Raw genomic sequence first — 27,985 nt, forward strand, 5'->3', positions numbered from 1 at the left:
TTTAGTACTGCAGATGCTCCATAACTGAGCACGTGGCCCCTCAGTAGGTGAACTGCTCTGCTTCTTCGCGAAACATGAAGTCCTTTTTGACGTGCGTCCTAGTGATTTTAACAGCGACCGAGGGCTTTTCTTCCACAGATAACACCGGCTGGAGAATTCATGATCCCTTCAGTAATCCTAAGTTCATGCAGCTAGCGCATTACGCTTTGACTCGTCAGCCGAACGCAGGCGGTATTCCTGGCGTAGCAGTTCGACTACATCAAGTAGCGACAAAGGTAAGTTGCAGTCGTTTGGTGCAAATCATATCCATGGCGTTTGTTGTTTATCATGGTTGTTAGTTTTCACCGGCGTTTGTCCACGCAGTTATATGGCACGCCGAGTCGTTCTAACGAAATGCGGAACATTATAATTTCGACACCCGTCCAAGTATGCTTACTGTTCCTTGTACCACGTACTGCTCTATACAACGCAATTTTGAACCGTTAACGGGGTAAATGCCTTAAATAAGTTGGAGGTAATCGTCTCAGGGCTGCTTATTTCTGACACATGCACTATAGCCCATATATAAAACTCAGAACAATGTGCATGACGTCAAGAGCAACAGTAATACGCCTTAAGAACGATTGCCAAATCTTGAAAACATGAGACTTGACGTACTCAGCATAATAAAAAAAATCTTTATCTATTTTCTTCATCAGCTCTTTAGACAAGATACAATAGCTAAGCATGCGTATTCAACATGCGGTGCGGTACTTCAAGCAGGTTCATTTGGATAAATTGTACTAAAGTAATAAAACTCACAAGTTCTTGCTAGTAAGTGCAACTATTTCGTCTGAAGTGTAGCCATTTTTTTTTCTCAGTGCCTAAGGGTACAGTGGGTACGTTATTAAATGTACCATGTAATTGACAATAGAAAAGCGCGCGAATAACTACCGTCATCGTAACCGCAAATGAGTAGTTTCTAAAGGGAATTCCCCTTCTCCAACAGATCAGAAAGTTTAAATTAGTACTGTAAAATCGGCTTTTATCTCGACCTGAACAATTAATGCCTTATGCAATGTACAGTCTTCAGATCTACCTCTCAAAAACATTGCTGGAAAATATACCTGTTTCAAACTTCACTTCTTTAATACTACGGAGGGTAAAGAACCGGAGAAGGACGAATGGCAATTGTCGATGACAAGAATTTGTACCAGTGATAGGTATCCTTGTGCTGTATTAGAAACATTTCTTAAAGGCTCATCGGTGCAACAAATATTAAAAAAGATGTTTAAAATGCCCTTGCATGAACAGTTCTATACATCAGGTCTGGTGGACATGTTGTGATATCGATATAGAAACATGTTTTGATGTTTATCACGCTTCAAGAAAGAGTCTGCACGATCACACTACGGAATTTAACCAATAATCATTAATGCCACTTAATTTCATTGAGGTGAAAAATGCAAATCGTTATACTAACCGCAATCCGGCTCCAGAAAAAGCATCTTAACAACCCTACTATGAAGTGACAATGTCCTGACACCACCAGCTATAATGAAATTGCGTGACACGTGCCTTGCAATAGCATTTTAGGGCGTCACTGGTTGAAAGCTTAAAATCATCTTTGCCAACGTTCCATCTTTCCTTTTGCGCCATCGTGTTCATCGTACAACGTTTGCCGATAGTACTTTGTAAATGATCCTCAGATATAACCGACCCCTCGTAGCCCTGCCAGGTCCCGGTCGTGGGATTGGTTCTAGTTGTATGGGTATGCTATCAGTTGGGAGCGGTACCCTGCACCGCTGCTCTGTCGCCAATTTTTGTCGTTTTATTGCTTCTATGCGCTGTCCATCCTAATGCCACTCTGTTAAAGGAGCCGTCTCTGCATTTATTTTGAACGGAACTACACGCAGTGCTCTAACGGATGAGGGTAATGTTTCCTGTGTAACAGATAAGCTATCGAGAACGTCGTAGATTTCGCTGTAAAAGTCTAGTGCTGTCGAAGTAATTGATATCTGAGCTGCAGGAATTCTATAAATGTGCTAATTTTATTAACAATGACTATTAAGCACCTTCCGTATATACAGTTACTTTAAATTCTTTGACAAATGCTTGTCATTATGTTGAAAGTGCTGAAGATAGAAAGTCTGTGCGGCGTTTGTCAGGAAACAGATGCATTTCAGATTCGAGAACGTGGAAGATGCGAGCTTATGCTCTACTAACGAAGCCCTGATCGAATCGCGAAAGTGAAAAGGAACAATTGATGGAAACATACCAGCGGAGAGTACAATTCCAACCATGACAACTCTCGAATTGAAACTTGACGCACTTGGTCTGTCCGGGAGCGCGCCTCCTTGGCAGAATTTACAATGGGCTGTACTTGTGTGCGAAAAATAACGAGCCCTCTATCAGGAACAGCTACTGATTAAATAATATATTTGGCGGTAGCCTATAAGGCTCTGCGACAGAAACCCTGCTGCTGTGGGCGGCTCTTGCGGACACCTCTCAGTACATTATTCAATACCCTCAGTGGGCCCTGAGAGCCGCGTATTTATATTCACGATCATCTTCAACTACAGCAGCAGCAGCAACCTCTTTATGTCCACTACAGCACGGACGTCTCCTCCAGCGACCTCAAATGACCTATGTCGCGTGTCGCTGACAGCATATATATATATATATATATATATATATATATATATATATATATATATATATATGCTAGCAGAGCCGGATGCTCATAGTACCAGAGCCGCAAATTGTATCAAAACGCCTAAGAAGTGTCAGTAACGATTTCATTTTTCGATGTTTGTAGCGCAGCACGAACAAAATTGGGGAACCGCTTCGCATAACCTCCGAAAATTTTGCGCGGCCTGAGGCTTCCCGCCGCGCGGGGATCATTCTCGTAGACACCGTGCTGGGACTTATGTCATGGACTCCAACCGTAAGATATTCGCGTCATCTGCTTGGGTGCTATTATAATGCTGGCGAAAATAGACACAATGCCACCGGGCCTGTTTGCAAAGATAGTTTCAGTAGTAAGTACAGCGGATATATTAGTAATTTAACCAAAGGGATCAATGTAGCAAGCTTGGTGTCTTCTTCAGGAGAGTTTGACGACAGCGTAAGATTTGTTTATGATTTTACATTACGGGGCGTAGTTTATATCTATTCGCTGAGATGAAAGAAATATTTGCGTGATTTTGCTTGTGTAATTACAAGCTAGACACATTGGGGACGTAGGGTTCCGTTTGTTAGTCATAAGGCCGTATAATGTTTTCGGACAACAAGCTGTCACATGGACGTACATAAGTTGAGCTGCATGTAAAGTAATTATTCGCCTTGTCGACCTAACTGCTTAACCAGCTGTCATGGAATAGAAAAAGAACGTACCCAGCGTTCGTCTCAAAGAGCAATTACAAGCATGAACGCTTCAAAGTTCACGCCACTTTAATAAGGTTTACATGTCAACATCAACGCTCCGACTCATGCTGAATACGGCCTCCAATGTTTAAAATTGTGGCGCTGAAAATCTGTGATTCATGCCTACCTTACTACGAACAGAAATTTCGGATAAATCGGTTGAAGTCAATGTTAAAGGCTTCAATCACCTTGCTTATTCTACTAACGAAACCAATGAACCAGTCAAAGAAAGTGCTCCAATGCCGCCCTCCTGAGAGAAAGACAACATGTATCAGCGATCGACAACTTCCAAAGCGGGGTTGCACAATATTGGCATAAATATTGGGCACCTCACTCCTGTGCGATTGCTTGAGGCTGACTGTTAGGTTTTGATACCGTATGAAGGCGAAGCACTGAGCGCGTTAGCTTCTCTGTCAGCCTTGAAGCACAAAATGAAGTACTTTCTTTTATGTCATTGCTTCTTAAACTGAAAGCGATGAAACTTATCACATTGAGACTAAGTCAGCTGCGCAAATAATCTAAAGACTGTCCACCTAAAAATCGTGCCTTTCCACGGATATATAAGCAAGTGGGTTTGATTTTAGAGGCAGTTTGAGGTAATATTAGACAATAATCGGAAGCTAAGTGTCCGTGACAGGTTTTGATAATTGAGGAGGTACTTGCAAGCAGAAGCAGCATGAGCTTTTGATAATCTGTAGACAATCAAAGCATCTGACAAAAACGCGACTCAAATTCCGTAAAGCTGATTTTTGGATTGCTTTCGCATCGAGCAGCAGCCCCTTTACAGACTACGCTCTATACCAGCTGCTCAGTCCTCTGGAGACCTCTTTAGTTTGCCGCGCTTTTATGACGCCCTTCCGAGTTACATGATAGACCTAGAAGCTTTGAACGTTATAACGACCTCAAGCACGTCAATTGGGAAGCAGATATTGCTGTGTTCTGCTGATACTGGCGTTCCCTATCATCGCCAACAATTAAACGGGATCACAAGCACATCCACTGCCGATTAAGTATAGCAGCTGACACTATGCTCCAAACGTTCATGTACTTTATCCTTTTCATTTACGGATGCTAAGAAAGCATTCAGCTTACATTCAATAGAGAACAAAAGCATGTCGGTATGTCTGCTTTCTGTAGCCAACATGTACATTGTCGAGACCTAACATCAGCGGTCAAACTCTTTCGAAACATCGAACGTCAGCCTTTTCAATTCTGCTACATTCGTATAAAGTAAGATACCACACTTCTGAAGGATTATCAGATAAAGGATTCGTTGTAGCGAGGTCCCCTGACTTTGCTGCACTATTCATGGTTGGGAAATCGTTCAGTGGTATATCGTCGACGCCTCACTTGTCGTTCCTACGAAAAAGACATGCATATTCTGTTATTATTCAGGCAGCTACCGACGGGTCTTCGTCATCTTTCAACACCAAAAAGCGTAGTAGGCTGCTGTATTGGTGCCCCAGAAGGACAAGAGCGGACGACAAATGTAAAGCTGTCATTGGATGTCGATTTTGCGAACTGGAAGATATGTACATCCCTAATAATAAGATGAAACTTCTCGAAGAGCCCTCTGCTTGAAGATACCGAATCGTTTACTGCAAAGGTCATTGCTCGTTACAAAGTGACTGTTGCATGGAAACGAGATCGCAATGACTCCTTGGAGGACAACCACAGCGAATCCCTGTGCAAACATTATTCTTCATAGTGACGGCTTTTGAAGAAACCGAACTTTCTGCAGAGAAACAAGAAAACTATGCAGATCCCACGCACTGTAGGAATCGATGTAAGCGAAGCTTTTTGTTCTGGATGCTTTGATCGACGATAACTAGCGGTGATGTTGACAGCTAAAGCTTAATTTTTTTCAACATTTAGTCTAAAACGAGAGTGGTGAGTTGATGTGAAAAGTTACATTGCATGCACCACTGCTGTATGTAGTACACAGCGCACACAGTGTTTGCTTGAGACGTTGTTGTGCGCGATATTTCATAACCTCTGAGAAGGTTGATCATTGTAATTACCTCACGCGGCAGATGCTATCATGGCAAAAGTATTAAACTTAATTTGGATTATGGGGCTGCACGGGCCAAAACCATAACCGGACTATGAGGCCCGCCGTAATGGCGGATTGCGAATTACTTTTTACACCGTGATGTTCTTTATCGTGTCCCCAAATGTAAGTGAACGTGCGTATTTTATTTCGCCCGCGTCGCAATGCGGCTGCCGCGGTTGAGATCAAATTCGAGACCCCTATCAATGCCATAGCCGCAAAGCTACCGCGGCGGGTACAGAAATGTTGACTTGTTTGTCGACCGCTTCCGTAGTGTCGCCTGGACCCAACGGTGCGTTTTAATTAATGCGGCTCTGCTTCGGCACGCGCTACGTATTTTGTCCCCTTGACATATTTGCATGGCATTTATTTTTTAGGAATAGCAACAACATACTGTACCCTACCTTGAACTTCAGCTTATCCAGCTTCCCCGCACCCGCTGTCGTATAATAGCAGGATTTCCTTGCCTTATCACTTCACCTTTCCCCCGCACCCTTGTATGGGGACTCCCTCTTCTCCTCATTCCTCTCTACAGTTCTATCTATGCCCCCTCTGGACTCGCACGTTAGTAGGAAGGGAAGCGCTGCAAATTCTGCAGTGCTACTGAGGGGAGTCATGGATAAATCTGTCAAGAGGCTAATATGGCTACCCCAGGGAACTACAGAGAGCATGGTCATACGTGCCAACCTGAAGACTTGGAAATTCGTAAAACTATCGCGGCGGGGGAGGGGGGGATTGTGCGCGGCAGCACATTTTTTAAGAGATTTAACTTTTGCAACAAGCTTACTCCGTTTTCACAATCGCAAGTGAAATCCACGTCTTTCAGAGTAAAGAGCGAAAACTCCACTCGGACACAATTTGTTTGCTCAATGATTTTGCTGTTGTTGACTTTGCCTGCTCAAGAAACTTCTTCGTGTAGGTTTGCTCAAAGCAACTACCACTCTGCTGCCCCTTGACCATCATCAGATTTTCGAGTGTTTTCTCACACATAGATGAGCGAACCTCCGTTGGAGTTTCGTTCACAGTGCTGAATATTCTCTCACATTCACCATTGCTGTGGGGAATGGAGAGAATACCCAGCATAACTATTGAAATCCTTTTAAAATTGAGCGATCCGTTGACGCTTCGAACGCTTCCTAATTGCGACCACTGAACATGGCACTTTAGCCCCTTCAATATGTCGGCGAGAACCTGATATGCTTGCAAGTTGGCAAACTCGACTTGAAGTGCGTGTATTGCTTCTTTTGATTCGCCGCTCTGCTGGGGTAGGGTATCGGAACGTCATAATTAAATGGTGTACGCTGTTGAATTAAGCAGTTTCCAGAGCTTTTACTTGAGCAATTTTAGCCATCTTGAGAGAGAAGTCTTCTAGCGGGACCTTGTGGTGAGTGTAATCGCATGCTGCCGTTAAGTACGTGCGTACAGCAGAGAACTGCTCTCTCTCAATGCCGCTCAGTGTCTCAACCACAGAGTAGATTTTGCTGCCGATGACTATGTCTTCGTCACCTTTCTGGTTCTCTCCTCCTCAATAGCCAGGTTCCAGCAATGAATGACATGGCTTCACAACACATGGGCGCACAAATCTAATCAGGAGGTCCTCGAAAAGGCATTTCAAGAGGCCCCTCAGTACATATATCTCAGGAGCCTGTGCCTGAAGAAGGCAGTTTGCCTTCTCAAAAAGCGGTATAACATTTTGGAGAAAAAGAGCAAGCACTGTTTAGCTCCGATGACAATAAATGAAACCGGCGACCTTCAAGGGTCACGTGGCTGGCTTCCACAGAATCCTTGGTATGAAGTTTCAGTTTTTTTCATTGAAGTCCAGAATGAGCTCCTTTCCTCTTCAGCGAGAGTTCATCACCGTCTGTACTTTTTTCCCGAGGTCTGCTGCAATCTTGTGAAGATGTGTAGCAGACATTGGGGTCAGTGCAGGCTTCTTAGGGGTTCGTGAGGAAATCTTCGGAATTTTGTATGGGTCCAAAAACAAGCTATGCTTGTTGCACCGTTTTTTTTTTCAGATAAAAAAAGCTGAGTAGTTGTTGCCACTGGTCGAGCAGCCTCTTCAAACTCTTTCCCAACGACAACCAACATGTCGGCGAATGCTTTAGCATCTTTCTGACCTCGGCGTCATACATTTTTGGAACTCTCTAAGTCGATCTTTCCGTTTCGAGCTTTTCTCTAGGTAAAATAAAACGTCAACGAAAGCCTCATCAACCTTTACAGGACGACATGAAGCTCCTTTTTGGGCTGCCAAGTTGATTAGATAGCATCGGGAAGCAATCCTCATTAAACCTGGTTGAGCCTACCTTCCTACAGTAGACAAACTGCTTTTCTTGCCGATAATGACATTAGCATTATCTGAACACATAGCCAACAAGTTTCCTTCAGGAAAATTCCGAGATTTCAGCTTGTGCAGAACCAGATTTCCAATTTTGTGACCCGTCGCTTCCCTTTGGATTGTTCCGATGCAAAGAAGGTGACTTTCGACTGTACTCGTTTCTTTAACGAACTATATCGTAACAATAAGGTAAAGCTGCCTATCCCTATTGTTACTGCCATACACAGTGGTCGAAAATATTTGCTGTTTTTGGGCATCGGAAGGAGTCTCCGCATTGGCGGCCATTTCCCGAACTATTGACGTCGTCTTTGTTCGTCCACAGGCGAGCGTTTCGCTTCTTTGCTCTTGGGGAACATCTTCCGGAAAAGCGGTCCGGCATGATAGCTGACACTCAGCGGGATGTTGTGTTCCACTAAAAAGGCCCTGAAGAGGCATTCTGCATGCATCACACCGGGGTCGTTATCGCTGCATTCAAAACTTGCTAGGCTTGGCTGGCTGACCGTGGCTAACACGCATCCCTGATGCTTTTTCGAAGCGATGTGGATCTTGATGTCAGACTTGCCGCCATGCAAGATCTCCACATCACCTGCAGACGTGGTGCAGAATCCGAACTTCTCCCTCTTGTCTACGGCTCAAAGCACGGAAATCATGCCGAGTACGATTTCAAAAACACTTGGAATTATTGACTTCGGGCTCGTCATTGCACTGTTTGCCGCTACAGAGCGGAGTCGCACTGCATCCGACGCGGCACCTGGTAGCACAAAAGGCGAGGCCTACACTGCAGTGACTGAAGCTTACTGAAGTAAAAACCCGTGTGCCCGCGCGAAGGGCAGCAGCATGGCAATAGGTTTGCGGAGGCGCTAGAGGCGCTATCACCATTATCGAGCTTTGGATAGGGATTTGTGGCCCCCTGAGTAGACTGCAAGCTTGCAGCTGGAAATCATGATATCATGCATACGTATTGCCCTCTCGTGGCGGCGCAAGGTACCAGGGTGTAGTTTTACTACATTTTCACGTTTTATTTTGTAGATAAAATGTGTTCCGTAAAATTTCAAGCAAGTGTCGTCACATCGTAAGACTACTCTAAACTCGTACATTTTACGGAAAATTCGGAATAGTTGGCACGTACTGCATTGTGCACATTCGACGCGGTGGGGTCAAAACGAGTTTCTCGCCTCGTCTTTCCCCTCTGACTCGCCCCTATCATCTACACACTCTCTCAACGACCCCCCGACGCGGTGTGCCAGACAGCAGCAGCCACAGCAGCAGCAGTGGGAAAGTCAAGCAATCAATGAAGTTTTATTTTCGCCGCAGACAATACACTGTTACAGCGAAAATAGGGGGCCAGAGGAAAAAGTTGCGCCTGTGCAGCTTGACTAAGCTCTAGCTAACCGTAGAGCAGCAGTGACACGATGATTTGTTATATCGATTCAGTTATATAAGCATATCAGCAAATAAAGAAACGATCAGACAATCCCATCACAAATGGCAGTTACAAGAACAATTACACAGCATACAAACTTGAATGAACAATTAGACACATAAGCGATTCGAATCCAATCACACAAAGAGGTCAAATAAGCTTTTGTTAGTAGGGGCCAGAACGTCAGCATTTTTCTGGTCTAGCTCGTTTCGCGTAGAGTCCAGGGGGTAGTAAAATCATTCTTTCCCATAATGGGTGCTGGAGAAGCGAACGTATTATGGCGGTTGATACCTGAAAGGGTGGGAAATTGTACTTTCCTGAGATTTGATAATTCTTGGAATAGTACCACCCTACCTATGGTGGCGTTTTAATTCGTTCTTAATAATTTGTATTTGTACATATTGTGGATTTTCATAACTGTCTTTGTGCAAGAGTGGTTCATTGTGTTCTAAGAACAAGGAATTTTCTATTGATCGAAGTGTTTTTTTCTGAATTATGAACAGTTTCTGTAACTCGAAGGAAGAGGCAAAGAAAGCGACGCTTAAAACATCCTGATTCACCCGTAATCGAGGATAGATGTAAGAATGAAATGGATACCGGCAAAGCAAATTGGTTGGAGACTACGCTAGTCACTATCTCAAAATAGATGGCGTGCATGTTCACAACGGGACACCGTGCTACACCACACAGCACTGCACCGCACCACGCCATACTTTGCACTCGTCCATATGAACGCAAGAAATTCCTGTGGCAGACAGAACCTCATTGCAAGTCTCCAATCGGTCAAACAGCGATTCGTGGTGCCCCCGACGCGCCGCGGAACTCACGGACCGCTGGAGTTAAAAAGACCTCTTAGTGCCAAAAGATGACAATGAAGTGTATATTGCCGTTAATATGCCTTTTAAACGACGAAGCTGGAAGTGAGAAATAAAACTTCAGCGTACGTGAAGTTACAGAGTAAGGAATATGGTGAACAAGCATTAGGAAGAATTTAGAAGCAATAATTTTTGTAGCTTCCTTGGCAAGTAATTAGCGTATCTGACGCGGTATTCTCTGGTTGACCCGATGATCTATTTTTGTTCCCGCAACTTGCCCTTAAGTTCTCGTTAGAGCGCCCGGATGTTTTCTTTTGAGTGCCCGTATAACGGCTCGGGCTTTTTGCTCAAGGTCACTTGAAGGTCGCGGAACACGCGAGATAAAATCACTTCATGCTTAAAAGGCAATATATATAACTTGGACAAGCCTAAGTTGTTCCTGAGAATGAGAGACGGAGGCAGCCTAGCTATGTATACTGAAGAGGGATGTGATAACGACGGAACATTGAGTTATTAGCGCCTTCTTTTCTCTTTTCTGTTTTCATTGACTACAAGCACCAAGTGTCCCTGACAATGAAATGAAATAAATGACAATGACTTGAGGCGGCCCTGGCCTGAGCGAACTAAAGTTCATTGTTGCTGTCAGTAACTATTTATCATCCGAATAAAATATTCTCAGACGAACAGATGATCGCAATTAGTTGAAATTACTATTTATATGTGAATGCTTTGCGTTAGGCTCTAACTGCGAAGACCAAGCCTTGTACCATCAACTATCGAGCTAACACAATTATATCTCAGTCTGGATTGACTTAAAGGAAACAGTCGATGCCATTTGTTTCCCCGCAAGAATGTTTATTAAAGCAGAGAAATTGCTAGCAACCCTTCTGAACCAGCCTGGGGCCATATTCTGTAGCGGTTTGCTTTGGAACCGTTTCGGTCTGGCTGATGCCATTGGTCGGCGCTTCGTTGTCGTCATCCCTGGTGGGCAGGACGACAAATTTTGTTGATGTCACACAGGTTGTCAATCATCTGGAAAGGAACCGGTTCCCTGCTGCGAGAGCAACCGCGGAGAAGTGGTTCGCTCGAGGGTCGCACGCGGTGGTGAGCATGATGTCGAGGGTTGCTAGGGCAACCGTGGCTGCCGGCTAGTCTCGCGCCAGCTGACGAGCCGGCACCTAGACGAGACAGAGACGGCAACGGCGGCTCCTTTGCTTGTGCTGCTGGCGAGCGCCGAAAGACAACGACGCGAAGAGAGGCAACGGCGTGACCCGTTCGGCATGGCCAAAGAAGAGTTCCGAAAGCATTTTAGGCGCTTCAAAGACATAGTGGGACGTCTTTGCGATAAGCTGGAAGAACATGTCGGACCTCAAAGGTTTCGTGGCGTCGACACTACGATGACAGTGCTGTGCGCGCTGCGGTTATTTGCCACCGGGAGCTTTCAACAGTGCGTCGAAAATGAAGAAGCGATTGCACTGTCGCAGCCTTCGGTCAGCTGGATCATTACAACCGCCGCCAAGGCCATTGCGGTCGTGGGCAAAGAAAAAGGATGGGTTAGATTCCCATCCACGGCCCAACAGAAAGCCGCCGTCAGCTGCTGGCGCAACACATACGACACCTTTGCTAGGTAGGGGTGCTCCTCGGCAAATGAAACGAGTTTTTCACGCTGCCTCGCTGAAACATGAGGACCCAGTGGCCCGCCCTTGTGCGACGTCATCGTTTCGGTTTCGGTGCGCGAACAAGTCCCAAACGTAAACAAAGCGAGGCAAGTTGTTTGCATAACGTATGGCACATCACCTAGCGACTAAATAAGAAAATAACACAAATAAAATTACAACTCCCAGTAGCCGTCTGCGCCGCAAGCTCACATTTATTACTGAAAATTATATTAGCAAGTGTTCTATACAAACCAAAGTTTTTTTTATCAAACCAGCAACAGCCTTCAGTTGCTATACCGTCCCCCAAGTACAAACAAAAATTATGACGTGATCTTCCGACAGACAGCCGCTCGTTGATTGGTTCCCCTCACGCCGCCCCGTTCTACTCTTTCTCCGAGTGACGTAATCCAGACGTAACAGCCAGACCGAAATGGATCCAAAGCGAACCGCTACAGAATACGACCCAAGGATGCAATACCACTGCCTTAAAACCAGGAAGCATTTCGCATAGCACTAACCTAAGGAGAAATCTTCGGCGAGAATATTTATTCTGTGCCATGAGCTTTGAATAAACACGGATCGCTTCAGGAATTTATCCGTTGCAATGAAGAAATAAGACCCCATTGCCAATTGTTATTTTTTCCACGCTAAAAGAACATCTATTATCCTGTTGTATAAGCACTAAAAATTCTGCGATGGAGTTCATTTCCAAAGCTGCTCACAGGAAATTTCCAAAAAAACAGTGCACGAGAGGAACCAGTTTTAAGGGAAAGATTCTGGATCCTGAAGGCACCGCGATATGTGAAGAACAGGATCTTCTTCTCCGCAGTATGCCGAAGGTGCAAAGGCGTCATCTCATTTGACAGATAATGCACCATTTCGCACTGACAGGCTTTGGCAATCAAGCCCTTAATGTCATTGGTCTAGAATTCGCCGGATACTTATTACTCATGACAAACCAAAACTACGGATTTATTTTTAACCTGCGCTGCAATAAGAACTGTTTATCTCAGGCAAATTAGAAAGTGGACAGCTGACTAGTTAAGGCAGGCCCTCAAGTGGCTTATGGCAAAACCATGAGCGTCCAGCTCAGTCACGTACCCAGTTTTTATTTTTTAAGGGGGGGGGGTACCTTTACTGGTACCAATGTGAATAATGTTCACCATTCATCATAAAGATGCGTAAACCCGCGAATGATCAATGAAATCTAGCGTATATCACAGGTACGCTGTGAGATACACCACATACAGGAACCGCATCAAATGTACTTGAGTAGGAAGAACACTGCCAAGAAGAAGTAAACAAGCCAAAGGGCAAAACAAAGATTTCTAGTAGTCCGTTCTTAATTAGCTCTGGAAGAAGTATGGAGAAATATATATTTTTAGAACAATCACAACTTTTTTGTATCCCTCGTTTACTGCTCTGCCATTCAAGTGCCAATACCGACTAGTGCTGTTATTTGGTAAATTGTGTAATGATGCGTCGCCACCTGTCCCGTACAACCACGTAATCGCGGTACACTGCTGTTTTAGACGTACTGCACCCACCGCGGAAGGTTAGAAAATCACCCACATTTGCACAGCAGAGACGTGGCTACACCAGGCGGTTGGACTCATAAGTGTAGAAGCGTCATTCAAAACACAAGGAATTATTTTCCGCTTTCGGTGGCATTTTCTCTACTTCCTTTTTAAATAAAAAGATGTTGATCCATAAATATATTCCCGAACAAAAACAGTTCAATTGGTTACTTTTCGCTTTTCCTTCGTATTTGGCTGTTGCTTTGGCTCTCTTCCTTAGTAGATTGCTTAATTTCTCCACCTCCTTGGGACCCTGGTTCCTAGTTGCCAATTTCGCACAAAAAGTGCTGTACAATGAGAGAAAAACCGGACGAAGTAACGGGTGACATTCATATTGCTTATGGGTTTAAGGGTTACTGCAGGGTTTGACGACGGACGTTGTTTCGCATCATTTTATTTTCCACCTTATCTAGCCCATATCGCGTGTATAGGGGTCCGAGGATCTGCCAGCGTCGCGGAGAGCCGTCACTCAAGAAAATAATGAAGCAAAACGAAACGTTAAGCGCAATTGGCGTTTTCCTGGGCCGCAACTCGTTCCACGGGCATACAGAGCAGCTAAATGCGAACTGAATCCTTTTCCTGGTCCCTGGATCAGCCTAAACAAAGAAGGTCGAACTAACGAAGCAACAGCGATGCGCGTGACCGTTGAATAGATAGTGACAACTGAACGCATCTAGAGTTAATCGCGCGTGCACCGAATCGATGGGAAAGCTGGCCTTCCCATCCCAGGAGATGCCGAGAACTGCAACCATCCAAAAAGGAGTGAAAAAGGCAGCAAGATGTTAACCGCCGAATAGCTGTCAAGTCTAGAGACTAATTTGGTGCCACTTTCGGAATGTGTGTGAGTAGTGGTGGCGTGAGCGGGGAGAAGGTTTTTCCGCTTAATTAAGGAGGTGGGGGGCAGAAATGCTCGCCCTCTCCCCTGGGTACGTGCCGGTCCAGCATCATTTATTCGGCCAAAGTCTTACGTTCAAGCTCCCCCACAAAGAACTTTAGCTACTGCAAAAGCTTTGTTGTTTACATGAACAAAGGAACTTTTCTCCTGAGGATGGCCTCACCTGTGTGTTTAAGGTTCATGCGGTACTGTGGTGTTTCAGTGGAAGCTGGGGACTGTGTAAAAGAAGCCTTCGGTAGCACTTGAGGAAACGCGTCTGTAGCTTCACTGCAAGTCGATAAAGTACTGCGTGAAATCGAAGTCATAATTGCCTGGATGCCACTCACCCTCGTTCATAGCACATGTATCAATAAACCATTCGTAAACACAAGCCCACGTTTAATTCAACAGAAGGCTTACTACGATGTCCACCTGTAACATCAAGACTGCTGCTTCCTTGTCCGATGGGAACAACCAGTAATGGTAGTAGACAGCGACTTTACAAAATGCATTATGCGCCAGAAGAGAAGAAATTTGTCCTTCAGCTTACGTCATTTCGTGACATCACACCTAGAAAGACTGAACACCCGAAACGAGGGGACGTTCTGATCGTCGAAGGCAATACCAAGTAAGGAGGACTTTAGAGAAAAGCGGTTGCAAAAAAAAAAGTTTACTTCTGACCTTTGAACATTCTTCCCTGCCAAGTTCGATTACTTGACAAAACGTTATTCGCCTCCAGTGCAGAAAATTATCTATCTGGAAGTCATAAACTGTTCCGGGGGTAATGTCGTGGGAAAAAAAGAAGAGTAACCTAATGCTGATCTCGTCGATGAGCAATTAAGAGCAAGAAAGCTTATCGATTCCGGCTGCAGTTTGCCATGGCTGTGGTATCCTTTATATTATAAAGCGGCAAACTTATGCGTAAATGTATTCCCTAATTTGTAACACGAGACCTTCATTTCGCTCAATAGCTTGCTCTGGAAAACTCAATTATGTGGCGTAAACAAATACGTTCTTTTTTTTCAGGGGACTGCCCTGCAAGGCATCAGTTACCTTCTCAGCTTTGACCTTGTGCCGCTAACCTGCTCATCTCACCAGGTACGCCGATTCACGTAATCAAAAATCTCAAGTTTTTCCTGTTTGTACCTGCCCCTTAAAGCTAAAATAGGGAAGAAAGTTTTAACGTATTATATACAATGAGGATAAATACCGTTATGTTCGGTACCTTCCATGTTTCAGCAGTGAAGTCAAATCATTGGCTTCCTTGTTAAGCACAATCAGGCGGGAACAGCGTTAATGGCATGGACACACGGGAAGATACACAGAAAGTGCAATGCAACGCCAAAGTGCAGCATACTGTTTTCCATGTGCCTTCGCCCATCTCTGTGTGTTTCGCTCTGTGCCCGCCCTATTAGTTCACAGCTTAAATTTGCTCTGAGAACTGTGTTGAAATATAGCGTCTTCTCATGGACAAAAAAAACACTTGCGATGACTGCAGCTATAATTATCTGGACAAGAAACACCTCCGAGTGTTAATATCATCGTCAGTCAAAATTTAGACGACGCTGCGGAACAAGGCCTCTCTGAGGACACTATCGCCACCCGCTGCCCCATACATACACAATCAGCTCGCATCCATCGCCTCAATTAGAGGTTTGAAAGTTTTCACATCAACATTAACCTTAATTTTTATCATCCTTCAGTATGTAAGCTGAATGTTCGCAGCGGCTGTGCTAAAGCATATGGGTTGTAAAAATCCATACATAAGGATACTGCCTATGACATGACTTCCGGTACTCCACTTCTCTCGCTATCGCCCACCTATCGCCTATCACCTATCACCTATCGCCCACCTATCGTCCTTTATTAGCCGCATCCCACTATTTCAATGCTATACCTATCATTTTAGGTTCACCGGAACGTTCTTGAATACATTGCTTACATTGAGAACTGCTTGCCATCCTGCATTCGTAAGAGAAATTTGTACTCTCTAAATACATTGTTTATCTGTTGTTCCAGAAGGTCACATTAGGCCATACAAGCATTTAGAAAGTCTTCCAAATATGTGGTGTCCTTTCTTAATCGTGCGATGGGTGTCTCCCCATTACGGTTGCATTACAAGAAAATATGGCACATCAGTGTAAAATACTCCCGATAATTTTCCACTTTCATGTGGTTTCTAATTGGCAATGCAAATTAGAATTTAAATTTCCAAGAAGAGTTCCATATTTTGTTTTCTCAAATTGTCTTGTGTATCATATCTGACCTGCAAGTTGCTGATGCGATTCTCGCACATCTTCAAATTTCAATATTACCATAGTTCTCAACAGTATAAAACATGTTACACTGCCTATGCAAGTAACATAAAAATTTACTTAATATACGTAATTCCGCAGATGTGCTTCTAATATTACCAAGGTCGCTTTAGACAGTAACCTGTTTGTATTCTATTGCACATATCTTGCCGTTCCCGTAGGTGGTGTTCTTACTGCTTTCAAGCTTTCCATGTGCTTTGTGCTACCTGAACCTTTCGCATGCATGTTACTTACTCTTCACTGCACTCCTCCTATTGCCTCTTTCAGCTAACTCAGCCTGATTTGCAGGGCACAAGGTATTCTTTGTGCGGCGGTTTTCTTTATTTCATGGACTTCTGGTGCTTCTATAAATAGCTTGACCATCTTGCTTAGTTGTACGTCGCCCTGACTTCATTTGCAATATATGACGATATATTAAATATGAGCCTTATCATTTTTACAGGTGCCAAGTTATGGCAATGGCACGACAGCTGCCATGTACTCTTCAGTCTTTTGCATCATGGGGGAGGTAAGGAAAGCCTTCTCGAAAAGCAAAGATTTTCTTCCCCTAATATGTTAGCCAAATGCGAAGGTCAACACTACATTAAATTATGGGGTTTTACGTGCCAAAACCACTTTCTGATTATGAGGCACGCCGTAGTGGGGGACTACGGAAATTTCGACCGCCTGGGGTTCTTTAACGTGCACCTAAATCTAAATACACGGGTGTTTTCGTATTTCGCCCCCATCGAAGTGCGGCCGCCCTGGCCGGGATTCGATCCCGTGAACTCGTGCTCAGCAGCCTAACGCCATAGCCGCTGAGCAACCACGGTGAGCATGAAGGTCAACACTCACGTTTAGAGTAAGCATATTGACCTACCCAGACAGCCTATTTAATGCATATGTCCTTCAATTTCGCGGCAAGGTTTGTAGTTTTTCTTCGCATTGCATGAGCGATATGACAAGGTAGCTGGTACTTCAGTGAATAAAGCTTTTTGTGTGCTTTAAGAATAAATTCAGCCAGGCGGTTTAACGTTAAGAGGAAGCTTTACATATTGACACGTCGAGTTTTTTTTTTTTTTTTCGTGTGGGCGCTTTTCGCTGTCTAACAAATGGTATCGCTTTGCGCGGGATGCACCCGCATTTATCGAAAGTTTCTCGAATGTTATCAATGGTTCTGTTGCCACCGAAGCTGGTGTAATCTGATTGCATGTGCGACGCGAACTGTGTGGAACTTTCTGGAAGTCACGCGGGCACCATCAGTTACCCTGGGACCTTAGAGGACACGTGTATAAATGTAGATGCGCTTGACCGGCAGATCAGATTTCGACGATCGCTGACTGTGTTCGCCGTAACCCTCGTGCTTTAAGCGTCGCTTGTCTTTGTTGCCACAGGTTCCCCCAATAAAATATTAGTTTCGCCAAGCACAGTACTCCTACTGTGCTCTTTACCGGCAATACTACGTGTCAATACAAATATATAAGAATAAAAAAAAATTTCACCTCGCTTAATATCGCACCAATTTTTATTAGCCTTGTAGCGTAAACTAAAGGTAGGTAAAAAGAAACTGGCATAGAAAATGAAGTTCGTTCTTATCTGTGCGTGTAATTTTTGACTCTGCCAAAAGTTTCTGCATGCAGTGGAGTAGATGGTATCAACACGAAATTTCTTAAGGGAACTATTACTTATTCATCTATAATTCTGAGCGAAATCTTTGCTCAGTCACTTCAAACCACCAGCCTTCCGAATGATTGAAAGGCAGGGATTGTGATTCCCGTACATAAGTCTGGCAGTCGGTACTCCCCACTTAATTACAGACCTATATCCCTAACCAGCGGTGCCTGCAAATTAATGGAGCACATAATTTACTCACACCTGGTTTCATTTCTACAGTCAAACTTATTTTTCACCCCCTACCAACATGAATTTAGGAAACACTATTCCTGCGAAACACAGCTTTTGTCATTCACTAATGATTTATTCAAGGCGATGGATGCTAACGTTATTATTGACTGCATTTTTTAGACTTCGCCAAAGCATTCGATACTGTTTCACACGAATTACTTTTAACTAAATTACGTAACCTCAACATTGATCCTAACGTGCTTGCTTGGATCAAGTGTTTTTTGTCTAACCGTTCCCAATTTGTTTATGCTAACGAATACTTCTCTTCCACTGGTCGAGTAACCTCCGGTGTACTGCAAGGCTTGGTTCTAGGACCATTATTATTTTTAATTTATATTGATGACCTCCCAGACCAAATTAAATCATTAATTGCGTCATTCGCCGTTGACTGTGTTCTCTATCGTGTCATTTCTAACTCTGGCGACTGCGATACTCTTCAATCAGACATTGGCATAGTAACATCATGGTGTGCTAGATCCCAAATGAAGCTCAATTCTAATAAATGTAAGGTGATGCGTGTGTCCCGTGTTGTAAGAAATACCACTCTTCCTACGTACAATATTAACAACATGCCTGTAGAAAATGTATCATAATATAAATATCTTGGTATCTACATTACGCACAATCTTACATGGAACATTCATATATATTAAATTTACGGTAACGCTAATCGCATGCTTGGGTTTTTACGGCGTAATTTTTCATCGGCAACTGCAGCTGTCAAGTTATTTCTGTACGAATCCTTAGTGAGGCCTAAACTTGAATATGCATGCTCCACTTTCGACCCTTCTACTCTAAAGCTAAAAAACACCATCGAATCCACTCAAAACCGAGCTGCTCGTTTTATTCTTTCGAATTATTCTCGTCATGCAAGTGTCTCATCAATGAAACTAACCCTTGACTTGCCTAACCTAGAGTTACGTCTTAAATACTTTCGCCTATGCCTTTTTCACAAGATTTATTACTCTAACGAAACACTTAAGGATCAACTAATCTCCCCGCCATCATACATATCGTCACGCACGGATCATCGTTTTAAGGTTGAAGTTCCAACTTGTCGCACCAACGTTTATTTTGATTCCTTTATACCAAGAACGACGAATGACTGAAACCGTCTCCCTGCCTCCATCACTGCCATTTCTGACGCCATAAACTTCAAGAATATTGTTAACGAATAGGTTTGTAATAATCACCACTCCTCTCTGTAATGCCTCAGGGCCTTGAGAGTACGACAATAAATAAATAAAAACTAAATAAATAAATTTTTATGTAAAATGTGGTTATTGATATTTTTGTATTTTACTATAAGGTTAACAACTGTAACTCAACAAAAGAAAACTATTAAAGACCTACTAAACTATGCTTAATGATACACCTAAGCTCAGAAATTTGCCAGGATGAATGACTTCAACTGGAGCATCTTAAGCATTGCAGGAAGCTCAAATGAGTTGCAAACTCAAAAATCAAATTCAACTGTTCTAACAGAATGTGCATAGAGAATTGCGTTTTGTGGGTTCGGTGCATGCTCACGAAATTCTGAACTTCAAGTTTTGAGCTTGCTATAAATTACCCAATATTTCAACTTGTTTGTAAAATATTTTAGACCATACATAAAAGAATTCGACTCTTTTGAGCCCGAAGAATCTATGCTCTTTGTAAAATGCTAAACAAGCCATTCAAGTAAGCCCAGAGGCTGTCTTGTGAAATAATTTCTCTGATTTGCATGCGCTTGAATTTGCAGTTCGTATTTGACACCGAGCTTAAGGTAACTAGGAATCTGTCTTCTGACTTCTTTAAAAAGATAATTTCTCGAATTTAATTTTGACAGATTCTTAGTACCAGCTTGCGAATCTAAAGCAAGATGCGAAAACTTTTTTTGCTACGCGGTCTCCTTGTAATATATAATAATCACACAAATACATCGTACGACCAAGGTGTCATGACGTATATAACACATTGCACTCGTCCGCCAGAGGTATTTTCAAGGGAGCAGCATTTCCAGCCCTTCAAAAGAATATGGCCGCTGTTTTGCACCGTGCGTTAAATAAACCGAACAGCTGGAGTGAAAAAGGATTGTCTAGCACACTTGCGGCATTGCGCATGGGCACTCACAGCTGCTCGGAAAACAGTTCGCGAAGTGTGCCGGCTAACCGTTGTGCTCGAGCTTTGAGAACACAAGAGAGCGTTTGCGTTCCTCACACGGTTTAAAAAAGAATAAAAAAATGCTTCTGCCTAAGGAACACTAGGAGGCTTAGTTTCAGTGTTGGCGAATCGTGCTTCGTAGCACGGTCGGTGAAGCACTAAGGAATGTCGTTGTCAGCCTACCGCGTTAGCCCATCGGGTTCTTCGCCCACCCGCATTGTGCACTGTGTATAGATTATGTAGAAAGGAAATGCGTATATACTAACCAATGCATCGCTGGTTGGGAACAAGGGTAACTGCGGCTCGGCGCCTCTCTTTTCTACATATGGACGTATTTGCCACGATAGAAAACTATTGCAACAAGAGGGAGGTCACTCTTTCAGCACAAAGGGTACCGGTTTATGACTCGGTTGTTATCCCACTTTCAGTGTGTAGTGGGAAGGCTACACCTACCATGATAGCTTTGTACAGCTTTACCGTCGTGTTCAATGAGACTCGCGAACTTTGAATAAAGCGCCTGCTTTGTTCTTTATCTATTAGGTGTGAGGTTAGAAAACGCTTTCACGCCCCATTTCCACTCAAGATCAGCCAACGTAGCCGACATTTCTTGTTCCTCTTACAGCGCTAGAGCGATATGTGGCAGCTTCTCTTGTTCTTTCTCTGCTAGTCGCATGAAAGGAGTAAACAAAATTTTTATTTTTTCTGTAAAAATTGGAAGCAGAGGAGAATTCATGTTTTGGAATGTGCTGCAACAAGAAAAGCGTTCCAGACAGCATCCGTAACTCAAAAAGAATCATTAAAACGACCGGCATCTAAGGAGCATGCTATTGCAGAGAAAGAACAACAGATAAGCATAAACTTATTGACCTTGGTTTACACTGTCGAACCGGGTTATAACGAAGCCGCATCGGCCACAAAAACAGTTTCGAAGCATTTAATGGTCGTTATAGGCACCCAAAGACGTATTAGCGAAAAATAATATCGCAATAACATTTATTCAGAATAAACCCAGGCGGGGGTGCATTCAACGGGCCAGCAAGAGGCCTCTTGCTGGTTATAATCGCCGGTCCGCATACTTCTAAACCTATAGTAGGCACTGCAGCAAAGATAAATGTTTATTTTACCGCGAGCAACCCACATCCTCGTATGGTTCAATGATAAGACCTAAATAAACGTGTCTATAACCCGCAGTTAAAGCTGCGCGGAACAAAGCTCAGATATTTATGATAATGGCTTTGTAGGGGGGTGCGAATAATCATTTCTGAGACCGAATCGAACGCGAATAGAATAGCTTTCGAATAGTTTTCGAATAATGAATAGTCGCTACCGCGATTACAAATAACGATTGTCTCATCCTAGAATTCTTAAATATAGCAAGTTTCTGTCATTACGTAGCGCATTACGAAGCGTTCTTTATTGAAAGGACAAATGGAGCATTAGTAGCAAACAAAGAGGTAGTTTCTTCGCACACACATGACTCTTCAGAGAAAACGAATGATATTGCCTCTAAAATATTGCTGCGCCGTGATATGGCCTACTCAACTCTGCAAATTCTCATGTGTTATGTCTATGCCAAGCCCGCGGGTTATACATTTATCGTACTTTTGCTCCAGTGTTATGCTTAATTGGGTGCACTTGACGTTTTCAAATATTCCAAAAGTATTGGAAAAAATATACACATTTTAGAATATTGCTTGCTGGATTCGAAGACCGAATCGAAAAGTACTGTATTCGATTCGTTATTTGAAAGTTTCGAACATTCGCACACCCCTGCACTTTCGACAGTTTCGTCGATGCAGTACTCTTCCACGTCGTACTTTCGGCATGAGACTTTGTTTCCCACCTCTTCGGCAGCAATCATTGTCTTCTGCTACACTGTTGGGCGCTGCTGTCGAGCGCAGCTCTCCTGGTCGGGCTTATGGCTCGTCGGCACCACGCGCACTATTCGCCAACTGCTACTAACCCAACCAAAATGCAAAATGTCGCTCTAAAAAGAAGAGGACAGTGGGCGCCCATGAAAGAGAAGGGAAGGAGCATCAACATAGGGTGATAGGGTGCGATAAAGTAGATAAAACTTTAGATGACGGAAAACTTTGATTTAAGGTGTGGCTTCACTTCAGTGCAGATGGCGCTGCCGTGAAGCCAAACTACAAGATGTGATTTGCATATAGTTACCCCATCAAGAAAACAAAAACCCTTTACGGGGTTTTGCGTGCCAGAACCATGATCAGATTAGAGGTACATGCCGTAGTGGTGGTCTCCGAATTGTTGCGACCACCTGGGCTTCTTTAACGTACACCCAACGCACGGTACACATTACATTTCGCCCCCATAGAAATGCATCCGCGGCGACCGAGATTTGATCCCGCGGCCTCGTGCTTAGCAGCGCAATGCCAAAGCGGTAAAGCAACCACGGCAGGTCAATAATTTGCACCTCAACTAAATTATTATAATTTTTGGTGAGCCTACACGCCCACAAATACGGCACATATGAGCGCTCTGCTTTGACCCGAATACGAATCCAAGCGATTGGTGTTATCAGGCCGGATTAATAGCCTGTCCGACCAACTGCGGTCAAAGCAGCGAAGCCGCCGGCAAGAACACACACGAATGTCCAATGCGGGTGATTCCAAGTTACAATTGCGCAGGTGAGCCGCTAGCAGATTTTACGCACGTGGGGATTGGGGGGGGGGGGGGTGCACGTGGATCTGTGCTCCTCTACTACGGCCGTCAATCCAACCTGTGCGTTTGACTTCCTGATCCACAGCCGGTAATAATTAGAAGCACTCGTGAACGCGCACTGAAGGCGAGCAAGCTACAATGGTTTTTTAACAGTCACTCTGTCACACTGCTTTGTCGTCTAGGCCTAACAAGCGCCCGTTTCTTGTAGAGTCGGCAAAAAATTTGACCTTTTATGCAAGTCGGGATGGTTGCAACAATGTTCAACACCGTCGTATTTGCGGCTGCGTGCGCATGGTTTTCGCGCGAACATTCGTATGGCGTCCGAAATATCGGCTAACGTTATTCTAGCGCGAAGGGTAGGTGACGGTGTCTCAGCCAAACCCGATGACTGCGCAAGCCCGAAATATAGGTGGGCGACATTTTGATATTTCATTTACCAGTATACACGCCTTGAGGCAACTGCGAAGAAAACATTTCATTCGCGTTAACCGACACCAATTTGGATACCACATTTTCGATTCCGGTAAAGCCGTAGCATATTTCATTTAAATAAAGTATGGTCAGCCAGCTTTTGTATTTTGTTCCTGATATCGAGCTTTGCATGCATTATATTTAAGGAGGCATATTTTGCATCACAAGAGCATACGCCTCGAGACAAAACTCTTCTGGTTTGTTTGTGCCATTTAAAGGAAAGCAGGGTATTGAACATGCGGGCCCGCCATAGAGAGTGGTCAATATTACTGAATAGTCGTCATGTGGTACACGAAGACGCTGCGTGCAAGCTCTTGTTAGCGCGATCGTGCTTGGCACACGGCAATCAGGCGAGCTAATTCTCTCCAGCAGCAACAGAAGTGAGACAAGTGCTCGAGGCTTCCTGAAGCTCTGCGCAACTAAAACAAACTTACTTAATCACGTGGGTGGTCATGTGACTATTTGCTTTCGCTCTTGTAAAAATAGGCCGTGCCTCCAGGCAAAAAAAAATTATAAATGTTATAAGTTGTACGCTTAGCGTCCTGAACCTACGCGAAGGGAATTACAGTGTATCGAATCGAAAAAAAAAATATTGGCATGGTTCGGGTTCAACGCGTTCTAAAATGTTTTCAATCCAGTTCTGGTACGGAGGCATAAGAACATATAACGGTGCGTGAACCATTCGCAACACTTGTCTTGTTCACAAATCAATTCGGGACAGTCGATTTTATGCTGCCCCAGGACTCATATGCTGCATAGTACTATCAACTTGTCCACATCGCGCATGTGCAAGTTTTGTCAAGAGGAGGCAGAAGTTGAGTAATTACACAGATATGGGATAGTCATTGCGTACTTATTAAAACAGAGGTAACTATTGAAAAACCCTGCATTATCGTAAGGTCTGCGTGGATATCACACTTCTTTCTTGTAGAGCAGCAGAATAACTGAATTTTTCTATTGCTTCAGGTTTTTGCTACCGGAATGTTGGTGCGAAAACTGTGGCATGTGAGCTCTGGCGTCAAAGACAACGCGAATTCACTTTGTAATGCAGAAATATCCACTTCAGTCTTCTAGTTTGTAGCAAGGAATGAAGCCAGCAGTTGACATTTCGCTTTGAGTTCTGTTTTTACAAGAAGCAGGTGAGGACATTGATGCTTTTGCACGCTTAACAAAGGTTTGTGCTGAACAATACGACACCCTATCTTGAGCATCCTCACGTGGCAAGTGATCTTGCTCTGACTAAGGACGGACAAAGAAGTCTAACAACCTGTGCACTGTGCTCCTCACACAAAAAAATTCTGCGACACGACGAACGTTGTACCCACCTTGGCTAAGCCCCAACCGCGCGTTCAACCATCGCAAGCAAGAAAAGCAGATTTCGCGTTCCATTAGCGACCATAGTTAGTGCTTACTGAAAGGTGACAGCATTCATTAGCGACTGCTGTGTTTCGGTTACAATAAGTAATACAATCAACTCTGATATCTCTCCGTCAGGACATCGTATTTCCCGCTATCCTTGTTTATCCAGTGTATCTAAATTTAGTAACAAGTTGACGTGACGACCGTATCGGGAGCGTCGCCGGAAATGTTGATTCCGTGGAGCACCTAACAATGTTTTCGGACGTGGTACACACCAGCCATGGCCGACTTCAGAAGGGCAAGCGTCTCTGATGTTGAGGACGTAGTTACCACCAACATATTCATCGTCTATGCCTCTTCGTGCGCACAACACAACTTGCGAGTTGTAATAATCTGCTAGCACACTGTGCCGATTGAAGTATTTGTGACCCGATCAATCGTGCAAACTATTGAGCACCCATTTTTGACTTATATGCTTCAATTCTAGCGTGCTGAACCTGTAGCAGTTACCATTTCATTCCGTTGAGGTTCGGGTGGGTTTCAGAAACGTTCCAATATATCGGTTATGATTCGGGTTTAGTTCCGCCCTAAATTTACTTCGGCTATAGTTATTGGTTCGGGTCCTGTTCATCACCACGGTTATAAGGGACGTCGTGGAGGTAGGTTCCGGACTGTTCTGACAACCTCGCGTTTTTAATTAAGCATCCCTGACAAAAGGTCGCATTTAAGCATTATAATATGTAATATATTTCTGTGTACTGCTGTAATATGGAAACATGGAGGAAAGGTAAATGGAACCATTACTACAAGCGAAGACGCGGCGCTCGACCAGCCCTTGCATTTCACCACCATTGCAATGCCACCGCCGCAGGCGGGAATAGAGACAGCCACCTCCTGCTCAACTGCGCATGGTTTTGTTACTTGCAATATTCCGGTTACTTGCAATATTCCGGCAATCAGATTGTCGACCAAGTTGTATAACCTTCAGTGAAACTGTGAAAAAACAATATTTAGGTTACTTACCACGAGAAAGGAAAAATCAAACTTTGATTTTTCTCGTGTATTCACCTAAGACTGCGAGCACCTAACCGGACGCGTCGGTTTTATAGCACTTAGTTTTTCATTTTGGGAGATCAGAACTGGCGCACAAAGGTGTTTTTTAATACACAGTCGGTACCCACCAAGTGTATGGAGTGTCAGCTGCGTGGTTATAATTGCACTTGTCGAGCATGCGGGAAAGCTTACAGAAATCGTACACCCAAGAAACCTAAATCATCGTCTGCAATCAAAGCAGTTTTTAAGCTTTATGAACGTTCGTAGGGTCGACAAAATAACATAAAACGATGCTGTGCACCGCATTTCTCACGAGGTGTACTCTAAATTTCTTAAAAAGTTGGAGAACTTAGATATTTTATTGATCTTCTCTGAAGAAGCGTTCACATTCAGACATTCATTTGAAAAATTGTACAGTAATTAGACGAGTAATTACGCAAATTCCAGTGGTTAACTTAGTAAACAAAGTAGTCATGCGAGTGGTCCCAATCGAATATTGTAAGGGCTTCAACCAAACATCTCATAGCCATTTCCACAACCTAAAAAAAGAAAAGTTGTTGCTCCTAATGTTACACTGTAAGCATTTCCGACAGATTTAGCCCAGAATAGTGAAACGGAACATCTAAAGCACGCAACTTTCACCCCCTTAGCGGACGTTCAGTTATGAGTCTCGTGAAGTGCCACCGGGCGAGCATAAAACTGTACAGGTGGCTATTTCATAACGGTGGTATCTGGATACTCGGCTGATGATGTGGCAGGAACGGTCCTGTTACTAATTACTACGTGTCCTCTAAGAACATAACAGTGACACTTGACGGCTGTTGAGTCTCGATTTTGTGTGTGAAGCTGGACGAAATTATGCAACTCGGAAAAATAAGCAGCGTCATTATTATCTGTATATAGAAACGGCTACGAGCTCCCTTGATGGAGTGCTTCAAAATTTTCCTTGAGACCATGGCTCAGTTGTTAAGGAAGTTAAACAATTCAATTTAAATAATAACTTGCCCGAACGTCATTTACACATCTGTGCCTCTGGGGTGAAACTAATTCAGTGGAAATCATTTCAATATTCCAGTGTTCCAAACATTAAGGCGTTTCATGAAAACCGCGGCAGGTGTAAAGTGCCAGGCTGTACGTTAATACTTTTTACAGATACTCCCATGCGTAGATGGCTATAAGTTTTATTAAATATAATTATTGAATGCTGCTTTCTTTCAGTCTAACGGCGGGGCAGTATAGCTTATAACGTTGGGATGCGGAATCAGTAAACTGTTGGCAATTCTTTTCATATACATAGTTGCAGCACTGTGTAACGCAAGGAGTGATACTCCGGGACGTCATACAAGTGGCTGTCGCTGCATAAGATGATGCGTTTGCCACGAAAATGAGACGTTGTTATCTAAACTCAATTTTAATCACCTTATGGCATTTATAAACAGTCTTTCTTATAAAAAAAACTAAAAACATGGACAAGCTGTCTTATATTTATGAATTGGAACAGCTTGTTTCTGTCAGGAACGCAATACAAGAGTCCCGACCAACCAGAATTCATACAGCAATACCTTCTGCTAACAGAATATGCTGACTATCAAAGACTAAAGTTTCCATAGGTTATGTTACTTTCCGTCTTGAGTTGGAGCGCTGGGATCGATTTTCTTGAATTACCAGTATTTTAGCACTGAATAATAAACATTAAATTAGCAAAAAATACCTAATAGGGAAATATTTGTAATACCTTTTCCTCGCAGCTAACCATGATCACCACAATCGTCTCTTTTTTTTCTTTTCAGTCGATGAACTCTTGTTCAGCGCTGGTGTACGAGGAGCCGTCGGCTAACGCTATTCACGTTCTAGGAATAGAGTGCCTTCACTGAAACCACCGTCCACTTCTCAACGGAAAGCAGCGCCGAAGCAAATAAATATTTTAAGTGTACAAAAATGA

At 43.6% G+C, this 27,985-nt stretch overlaps 1 protein-coding gene across 1 annotated transcript; it reads left to right on the top strand.

Annotated features, from left to right (window-relative positions):
• Window positions 1-27,985, top strand: LOC142589026 (mialostatin-like). The gene is made up of 4 exons (XM_075700820.1): window positions 1-275; window positions 15,164-15,235; window positions 16,895-16,960; window positions 27,834-27,985. The coding sequence occupies exons 1-4, from the start codon at window positions 75-77 to the stop codon at window positions 27,915-27,917; spliced, it is 423 nt and encodes a 140-aa protein (XP_075556935.1). The 5' UTR covers window positions 1-74; the 3' UTR covers window positions 27,918-27,985.

The sequence above is a fragment of the Dermacentor variabilis genome, chromosome 7 (assembly GCF_050947875.1).
Source record: "Dermacentor variabilis isolate Ectoservices chromosome 7, ASM5094787v1, whole genome shotgun sequence".
In the NCBI taxonomy this organism is placed as follows: Eukaryota; Metazoa; Arthropoda; class Arachnida; order Ixodida; family Ixodidae; genus Dermacentor; species Dermacentor variabilis.